At 44.1% G+C, this 10,440-nt stretch overlaps 1 protein-coding gene across 1 annotated transcript; it reads left to right on the top strand.

Annotated features, from left to right (window-relative positions):
- Positions 1–213: 213 nt before the first annotated feature.
- On the top strand, positions 214–9,860 carry Ftsj1 (FtsJ RNA 2'-O-methyltransferase 1). Its single transcript, XM_055607935.1, is given in 11 exon segments — positions 214–379; positions 3,260–3,318; positions 3,320–3,331; positions 3,413–3,466; positions 3,561–3,663; positions 3,771–3,854; positions 4,306–4,361; positions 4,363–4,425; positions 4,514–4,696; positions 4,893–4,934; positions 9,166–9,860. Coding segments are annotated over 10 exon segments (813 nt in total). The 3' UTR covers positions 4,926–4,934; positions 9,166–9,860.
- The last annotated feature ends 580 nt before the right edge of the window (positions 9,861–10,440 follow it).

Consider the following 10,440-nt stretch of genomic DNA (forward strand, 5'->3'; position numbering starts at 1 on the left):
GTGCGGAGAGGGGTGGAGGTTTCCCACTCCAAGTTCTCTCTATGTAGCCCAGACTGGCCGAGAACTCTTGGCCTTGCTGCCTCGCCCTGTTGGGCCAAAAATACGACCTTGTCCTTGAAACAAAGAACAAAGCGCCAGTTCACTTACCTTGCGACATTATTGGCCAAACAATGTCAGTTGCATTCTGGGATCTGCAGTTCCTGTGACCCGGATATGTCGCTACGAGATGATGAAACAAACGTCATACGTTCTGCTCTGGTCCGGACCTCCCTGGAACCTGTTTTACAATGCAAAGTTTATCACGTTGTGACAACCTCTAGGCATGTGGTACAGGCCAGCGGGTCGACTCGACCACCTGGAGCCCTACCTTTTCTCACCGGTCTGCACACTGTTCTCAGGGTTAGTGATCCAGCTCCCTCCCTATACAAAAGCTGAGGTAGGTCCTAGGACACCGAGGACTTGAACTGAGACCGAGACTGGATGGTGCATGCTTGCCCTGTCCCCAACTCACAATGTGAGGGTTCACTGGACGCTGTAGCTGCACAGTTCAGTCAAGCCCTGGGAAGCTTGCCTAGAGCAGGGAACTGGGATGCTGAGCGAACTTCAGAAGCGTGAAACTGTTCTGCTATCCACTGGGCCCCCTTGAGGGGTATTTGGTGGTCCTGACAAGGTGATGGTCTTTGACGCCATGCAGATGGACTTAGAGTTATTAATAAAAGGTATTTGACATGTGGTGCTGTATCCACCGGGAAATTAATGAAGGAAATTAATGGAGACCTATAGAGTGTGCTCATTGGTTGAATAATGAAGGAATTACTAATGAAAGTATGATCCCTGAGTGTGGTGGATATTCACCAGTTTATATAATAATCGATAATGGTGAGGTTATGGAGAGAATAACAGAGATGGGTAGGCGGAGTGATAAAAGGACTAGTGAGGTTAGTGATCAAAGAAGAAAAATAAGCTATATGAGCACCAGGGGCAATGTGTGTATTGATGAAAAGAATACTGAAGGCCACTAGTAATCTTTGAAAGGTTGGTAGGAGGGCTGAGGTAACACAGCTGTTAAATTGGTATAATAGAGACCTAACAGGTCAGGATCCTCTAGGCATTGGTGGGGATTGAGGTGGTAGTAATTAATGACTGGAGGCCTAATCTTTTAAGGGATTGGTGGGCTGCAGAGAGGAGTGAGAGATTAGGCTGTGGGAAAATGAATGGCTTCAGGGTAATAGGTGTGAAAAGCAAGGGTTTAATAGGGGGGAGTAATAGGGTTCTGTGAATCTAGAGACAATGGAGATGACTGGAGAGATGGCTGGGTGTGAATAGGGATCTAATGGGTAGAGAAAATGGTTGAAAGAGGGATTACTTGTGTGAAGTGTCTGTGAGAGTAGTCGGGAGGTGAGCAGGGTCAGTAGTAGGTCTTCTATCAGTTAACTGTGGAATCTGTGGTGTCCCAGAATGATGGGGCCTGATGTGACGAGCAAAGAGGCCTGAGAGATCATGATAAGGTACTTAAAGCCCTGTCTGAGTTTCAGTCTCCGTGTGTTGAATGAGCTGTCACCTGGATCACATGGCCTCAGTACTTTTATTTTTCTGCCCTGTGCTGGTAGCTGGTGTGCCACTATCTTGTTTACTCATACAAGACAGCATCAGCTCACTGCCTAACAGGAACATGAGATGGGATGGACATCAAAGGATAAACAGGATATCTACTACATCCTGGCCAAGCTGGTGGGCTTGAAGCTCTTTCAAGCTCCTTCAACTTGATGAGGAATTCCAGCTCTTCTAAGGTGCATGATTTGGTGGCCAAGTGGCTTGGGAGTGGAGAGAAGACTGCTTCTTTGGGCTCACAGCAGTGGGTAGGCTGACATGGAGGATATCTGGGGCAGGGAGACAGGGAAGAAGATGGGCCATAAACCCTAGAGGATGTGGCCCAAGGGTGGACATAGGTTCTCTATACCTGAGAGAAGTGTATTTTTCAAGATTCTTGGCTTAGAAAGGTTTATACAGCTGACCAGTACGTTTTCACTGTGTGGGCACAGGTGTGAAATGAGCAGTTGACCTGTGTGCAGCCCCAGGCAGCTGGAGCCAGATGCTAAGCCAAAAAATTGGCTTAAATTAATCAAATTAAATTAAATTAAAATTAAAAAGAGCCTTTACCAGAGCTGCAGAGAGAGCACTGGCTACTCTTCCAGAGGACCTGAGTTTGATTCCCAGCAACTATACGGTGGTTCATAATCATATGTAACTACACTTCCAGCTGGATCCAACACCCTCTTCTGGCCTCCAAAAGCACCAGGATTCTTATGGTACATAGGCAGACATGCAGACAAGACACCCATCAAGTAAATCAGTTATTAATTAATATGAATTTTTATTATTTCTTTGCTTATTTTACTTATTCACTTTACATCCAGATTGTAGCTCCCTCCTCTCCTCCCAGTGCCACCTACCCTCTCTCATCCCCCTATCTCCCCACCCCTCACCAACTCACTCCAGCTCATCAAGTCACATCAGGACTAAGAGCATCCTCTTCCACTGAAGCCAGGCAAGGGCAGCCCCACCAGGGGGATGTGATCAGAAGGTAGGCAACAGAGACCGTGTCAGAGACAGATCCTGCTTCCCATACAGAGGGACCCACAGGAAGACAAAGCTACCCATAGTGTGTAGGGGGCCTAGGTCCAGTGCATGCATGGTCATTGGTTGGTGCTTCATTCTCTATATGCCCCACCTGGGCTCAGATTAGTTGGCTCTGTAAAAAAATAAAAATAAAAGAGTAACTGATAAAAGTGGTGTCTCCAGTGACAGGCAAGGAGACAGAGGTCTCATTTTGAAAATAGAGCTGGCTGGATTTGCTAAAGTCTGGAATTTGAGAATGATGGGGCCAGAGTTGGTCACAAGGACTAAGATTTTTGACATTAATAACTGGAAGGATGCGCGGAGCTGAAAAAACATAGAGGAACTCATAGAGAAGGAAGTAGAAATTTGGAGTTGAGCTTGTTAAGCCTTTGGGCTGATCTGTAAATAAAGCTCAGAGGAACCATCTGGGCTAGAGGTAGAAATTCTAGTCCTGCTTGTAAGACAAGCAGTTTCCAGAATTAAAATGACTTCCCAGGTTGCTAGAAGCTCAGGGTTCACGTCCATTTGGGGGAGGCAGTACACTTTCCAGAACCTTAGCAGTAAGAGAGCCTGAAAATATCTTTAGTTTTCTAAACTCTGGTATAAGAAGACATATCAAATCAGAGGGTCCCCTAATCAGCTATTCCTCTTGCTATAAGCACTGGCCTCCATGATGTCGATGAGTACATGCAGGCCCAAGCTTCTGCTAGCTGTGAGTAACCCTGGTGGTCACCCCTGCACTCTCTTGGCCCTCACTTTTGCCTCTACTACCACCCATCTCTCCTTTCCCAAGGCTCTCAACATTGCGGCATATGTCTTGAAGCTAGGGGGCTATTTTGTAGCCAAGGTAAGCCTTGGTGTGCCAAGTGGAGTGTTGAGAAAGGTCCCTGGAGTGGGGTGGGGCACACATACCTCTCCATGTTGCTTTCCATGACCTGCAGATATTCTGGGGTCAAGATGTAACCCTGCTTTACAGCCAACTGTGCATATTCTTCTCCAGTGTGTTCTGTGCCAAGCTCAAGAGCAGCAGGAATTCCAGCATTGGTCAGTGGCATGGGGGCCTGACTGAAAGGCAAGCAGGTGATTGGCCAGGTATCTACACAAGGTTGAGGTGACAAAGTCACCCCTCACTCTGAGTCCCCCTCCCCCAGAGGCCTTTGCTGTTTGTCAGGGTTATGACCCTCCAGAGGATTTCATTCCAGACCTGACCAGACCCCTGCAGGACCATGGGTATGGTGAGAGCCAGAGCTGGTGGCCCATGCCTAGGGAAACTGCATCAGCTGCATGTACTTCATGTCTCTTGAGAGCCTTCAGCCTCAAACCCTGTTAGATAGCCCTATCTATCTTAGCAAAACCCTCAGTCACTGCCCCCAGGTAGAAACCCCACCCATGTTAAACGTGTTCCCTATGCAGGTCTGTAGCCTAAACCTGATGGGCAAAGGCAGAGCATATCACTATAGATCCTACTTGAGTGAGACAAGGTAGAAGGTAAAATGCCGGGTGGGCATAGTACAGTGAAAAACCAGACCAGGGGCTGACATTTTAGAATCAGTGATGAGGCAGGCCCCCTATGAAGATTATCTGTACGACCTGATGATGAATCATGATGGAGGGAGGACTTTAGTACTGCTGCAGCCTGTGCCGTAAATGGCCTTGCCCTCAGTGTTCACCCTGCCTTTTTCCAAGGCTTGGATTTCAACCAGCTGGACGGTCCTGGATGTATTATCGTGCCCTTTGTGACCTGTGCCCTTTGTGGCCTGTGGGAACCTCAGCACCCATAATTCAGACCGTAGTTACCCTCTGGATGTGAGTGTCCAACCATCAGGACATGGGTCAAGGAGACTGTCTTAGAGTCTCAGATCCTCATCATCTCCCTGCCTCCTGTGTCCCACAGCTAGAAGGTGGCTCCATGTACAAACATGCTCCAGCCACACAACCCCCCATTGCATCCCTGTACCAGGAGGCCTGCAAGTTAAAGAAGAATGGATAGCTGGCCAAGGAGCGCCTCCCCCAGGAATGCTGCATCAACAGAGTAGACAAGTTGCCCCAGCCTCAGGCTACCCCACTGGCCCCTAAGGTGTGGGTCTTCAACTCTGAGCCCAGCATGACTCTTCCCAATGTCCCTGTTTCTGGCCTGACTCACGTGGTTCTTTCCTGCCTTGCAATAGCTGTAAGAATCAATAGCTCAGCCCACTGACAAATGGAAAAAAAAAAAAAAAAAGAAAGAAAAAACATAGCCAAATAGCTGAGTCCCTTTTCTTTTTCCTTGGCAGGTGGAAGATAATGAGATGACTTGTTCACCCTAACACATTAAGGTAAATTTGCCCCTTTTTTCTAAAGTTAAAATAAAGGGTACCTTATAAAAAATCTGAATGAGGATTGAGAGCGGGTTCAGTGGTTAAGAGCAGGTATTGCTCTTGCAGAAGATCCAAGTTTGGTTCCCAGCACCCAAACCTGGCAGCTCACAAGTGCCTATGACTCTACCTCCATGGGCTCAGATATCTATGTACTCTCTCGGTACCTACATTCACAAGCACATACCCAGGACATACACACACACAATTAAAAAATAATAAAAATAGTTTGGCCATGGTAGCACTCACCTTTATTCCCAGAATTTGGTGGGAGAGGGGAGAAGCAGGCAGGTCTCTACAAGTTTGAGGTTAGCCTGGTCTGCATAGTTTCAGGGAAGTCAAGGCTATGTAATGAGACCCTGTCTGAAAAAAAAAATTAATTTAACTTAAAAAAATAGATAGAAAAGAAAAATCCCTAGAGATAGCCCAATTTGTAGAGTACTTGCCTAAAATGCACAAAACCCTAGGTTTTGTCTCCAGCCACAACATAAAAAGACAAGCATAGTAGTGCCTGTGACCCATAGTAGTGCAATAAAAGGATCAAAATTTTCAGAAAACCCTTAGATACTTGGCAGGTTTGAAGCCAACCTGAACTACATGAAATGTGTCTCAAAAGATGAAAGACCTTGGTAAATTTTGACTTTTTTATTTTTAATTTTTTAAATAGTTATTTATTTATTTATTTATTTATTTATTTATTTATTTATTTATTTATTTATTGCATATGCAGTGTTTTGCCTCCGTGTATGCCTACACAAGAGAAGAGAGCACCAAACCTGATTATAGATGGTTGTGAGCCATCATGTGGTTGCTGGGAACTGAACTCAGGACCTTTGGAAGAGTACCCAATGCTCTTAACCTCTGAGCCATCTCTCCAGGTCATATTTTTTTAATTTTTTTTGAAACGGGGTTTCTTTACGTAACCCTAGTTCTGTAGACCAGGCTGGCCCTCAGACTCAAAGAGATCCACCTGCTTCTGCCTCCCAAGTGGTAAGATGAAAGGCATATGCCACCACCACCTGGTGACTTAATAAAATAAAATGATGTTTTATTCGTTGGGTATACTTGCAAGCAAAATACTTATACACATATAATAAATAATAATATATAATAATAATATAATAAATAAAGCTTTAAAGAGTTAAAAGGTTCAATATTCAATATTGCCAAGGAAACAAACAAAAGTATATTAAGAGTTGGGATGTAGTTTAGCTGGTAAGATGCTTGTCTGGAATGAACAATGCTCTGATCCCCACAGCCACATAACCTGGATGTGATGGCCCATACCAGTAATCCTGTGGTAGGAAGTTGTGTTAGTTATGATGGCTGTAATAAGACACCATGACCAAGGCAACATGGAGAAGAAAACATTCAGTGGGAATTTACAGTTTCAGATGATGAATCAATGGCCATCACAGCAGGGAGCATGGCAACAGGCAGACAGGCATGAGGTTGAAGCAATAATTAATACTTGTGAGATATAAACCATGGGGCAGAGGAGAGGGAGACTGAGATTACTGGGAATAGCCTAGGCCTTTGGATCCTCAAAGCTTGTCTCCAGTGACATTCCCAAAACAGTTCCACCAAGTGGGTACCAAGTATTCAAATATATGAGCCTCTGGGGACCGTTCTCCTTCAAATTACCATAGAAATTCAGAAGTAAAAGCTCATGTGCAGCTATATAGAAAGTTTGAGGGCAGCCTGGGCTATATGAGACCCTATCTTGGGGGCTGGAGAGATGGCTCAGAAGAACACTGGCTGTTCTTCCAGAGGTCCTGAGTTCAATTCCCAGCAACCACATTGTGGCTCATGACCATCTATGATAAGATCTGATGCCCTCTTCTGGTGTGCAGGCACACATGCAGATAGAGACCCTATCTTAAATAAAAACAGTTGGAGCTATAGAGATGCCCTCAGGTCTCCTGGAACTGGAGTTACAAGTAATTGTTAGCCACCATGTGAGTGCTAGGAATCAAACTCAAGACCTCTGGAAGAGTAGCCAGGGCTCTTAACCACTGAACTGGTTCTCAAACCCCATCCCCAAAGAATTTGTTAAAGAAAAGCAAAGGATTTTTTCCCCAGTAAATGGGTGTTTAGAGAGCATCTGTTTTATGTTTAGAGCAACTTTAAGCATTTTGCGTGCTGCCTGTTGAGAGGGTTGGTAAATGCTTATTGAATGCATACTTCCAGCCATTCTAGGTTTAGAGATACAGAAGAAAACAAAGACTGAATTTCTGCATTGTAAGTTGTTTTTAACTATGTTTACAGCATGCTACAAAATAACAGACCCTGTAAAAAATAATGGTCTCATAAGATACCATGTAGTGACTTTGTGACTTCTTTGTTCCTTAAGTACACTCATCTGATATTTCTACAACGACAGAGCACCCAAGTTGTATTTCCCACAGTGGTGCCTTTCCACTAAGACGCATGAAAGCACATGGAAAAGTAATACAGGCTATGGAAGGTAGGGAAAAAAGGAAAGCAAAATGAAGAAAATCAGAGAATGTAGATGTAGGTGTTTAGAGTTTTAAAAGTGTTTTTCCAGCCAGGCACTTAAGAGGCAGATGCACCAGTGTTGTGAGTTTGAGGCCAACCTGTTGTACGTAGCAAGTTCCAGGACAGCTGGGACTATGTAGAAAGACCCTGTCTGAGAAAACAAAATAATAATAATAATAATAATAATAATCAAAATAATAAAAACATTGTTCTAAAAGAGCTCACTGAGGTAAAGAAACCATTGTGGAGTTGCAGGGTGAGGACCTGTGGATACTACCTATGGGAAGAATATACCAGGGAGAAGACACAGCAAAGTTCAAGGGGAAAACTCCCTGAAACAGAAGAAGCCAGCTAGTCTGCAGTAGGATGGACCTAGACCTGTTTGTAAGGAGGAACCCCTTTCTAACAGTGGCCTAGCAGGTTACTTACATTTAAGTCTTCCGTTAAAAGGGAACCTTAAAAAATTGAAACACAGCATGGGCAGTGGTGGTGCATACCTTTAATTTCAGCACGTAGGAGGCAGAGGCAGATCTCTGTGAGTTCGAGGCCAGTTTGTCTACATAGTGAGTTCCAGGACAATCAGGGCTACAGAGAGAAACACAGTCTCAAAAAAAAAAACTTTATATTTGAAACACAGGGGACTCACAACCTCCTAATGCACCAGGTATACACATGGTACACAGATAGACAAAGCAAAACATCCATACATACAAAATGATTAAACAAAGAAGTATTCTAAAATTTTTTATTGAAACATGGGGATTAGAGAGACAGCTCAGTGGTCAAGAGCACTTGCCCATTTAGAGGAGCAGGGTTCAGTTCCCAGCACCTACATGGCAGCTAACAATTACCTGTAACTCCAGTTTCAAGGAATCTGATGCCTTCTGTCTTTCATACTTACAAAGCATGCATTCAATGCATTTACATACATGCAGGCAGGCAAAACAGTCATACACATAAAATGAAAATAAATAAATCTGGGTTGTGTATTTTTATTGAAACAGGCCAGGTGTGGTGACATGGGCCTTTAATCCCAGCACAAATAGAGACAGTCTGTCTTAAGACAAAAAAGCAAAACACCGAAACAGGGCTAGGGTGTAGGTCAGTGGTAGGGGTTGCCTGGCATACATGAAACCCTGGGTTGCTGGCATTAAAGATGCGCATTACAAGCCGGGCAGTGGTAGGGAATGCCTTTAATCCCAGCACTTGGGAGGCAGAGGCAGGTGAATCTCAGTGAGCCTGATCTACAAATTGAGTCCAGGACAGCCAAGGCTATGTAAAAAACCCTGTCTTGCCAAAAAAGAAAAAAAAAAAAAAAAAGATGTGCACTACCATATCAAGGTCCCAGTTACACTTCTAAGAAATTAGCTCTATGGCTGGTGAGATGGCTGAGTGGGAAAAGGCTCATTCTGACAACCAGAATTAAATCCCTATAACCCCCAAGGTAGAAGGAGAGAATTAACTCCCACTAGTTGTCACTTCTACACGCATACCATGGCATGCTCTCACACACATACACAAAATAAATATAAAAAATTCCTTCCAGAGAAATTAGCTCTTGAATGTTTGTAGTTCTTGAATGTTAAATCCTAACCTGTTCCACAGTGGGGAGCTACGCAGCAGTGAGAATGAAATAGTACTCTGCAATAAATCTTGACACATTTTTTTTCTAATGCATTTTCCTTTATGTTAGGGTTTGCAGTAAAAGTCAAACTAATACAACTTAGAAGCTGCTGCCTGCCTGGAAAACCAGAAGCTGCATTTGTTTGCAGATATCATCTATGGAGCCTGAGAAGACAAGCCTAGAGTGGGAATCTGCGACAGCTCAAAGAAATGGTGAAAAAGCATGTGGAGCTGCAGGAGCAATTTCTTAAGACTGTGAGCATATGCCTCTTCTCTAAACCGCTCCTGGAGTGTCCTGAATAGGTCCAGGAATTACGGCTAAAGCAGGGCATCTTACCATGGTTTAAACATCAGGGGCTCCACCAGCACCAGCTTGATGGAAGAAAGCAGTACATCTTTGTGGTAACTGAAGTTCAGCTTCATTCCCAGCTACAAATATTGGCAATAAGTCAAAACAGTAAAAGCCCTACTATGCAAGTCGCTTGCTTTTTATATCTGACAGTTGACGGGCATCTGAAATACTGCTCGTATTTCTCACCTCTTTGGATAATGACATATTTTATAAGTCGATCCTATAATTAAACCTCTCATATACCCCAATTTTGACTGTTTTTTGAGACATCTTTCCATATAGCCTAGACTGCCCTCAAACTCAAGATCCTCCCATATCAGCCCCCTGAGTACTAAGATTACAGGCCTGCCTATGTCATCAAACCTGGCTACTGTCACCATTTTATTTTAATTAAATATATAGTTATAACTGTATTTCAGTGTAATCAACTTTCATTATTATTCCTATCTGTTGGTATACATATGCAAGTGTGCTTTCAAATACATCCTGTTATAGGATGGTGGTATAGCTCACTGATGGGATAGTATGGGGTAGATTGCCTAGTATGCACAAAGCCCTGGGTTCTATATTCACTAACACGCATGCGCGCGCGCGCACACACACACACACACACACACACACACACACACAAGTCTGGTCAGGAATGGTGGTGCTTGTCTTTAATCCCAGCACTCAGAAAGCAGAGGCAGGCAGATCTCTGTGAGTTCAAGGCCAGCCTGGTCTACAAAGTGAGTCCAAGACAGACAGGATTCTTGCTACAGAGAGAAACCCTGTCTTGAAAAAAATTAAGTCTGTTAGCTGTGTGTAATGCTAGACCACGACCTGTAGTCTTAGCTACTCAGGTTCCCCAAATGAGAATACTTAAGCACATACCTTCAAGGTCAACCTGGGCAGCACAGGTAGGCCCCATTTAAAAAAGAAAAGAAACTTTGAAGCCAAATGAGTACACACCTCTAATTCCATAATATGGGAGACTGAGGCCAGAGAGTTGAG

The sequence above is a fragment of the Psammomys obesus genome, unplaced genomic scaffold (genome assembly GCF_907164565.1).
Source record: "Psammomys obesus unplaced genomic scaffold, mPsaObe1.curated_primary_1811, whole genome shotgun sequence".
NCBI lineage: Eukaryota > Metazoa > Chordata > Mammalia > Rodentia > Muridae > Psammomys > Psammomys obesus.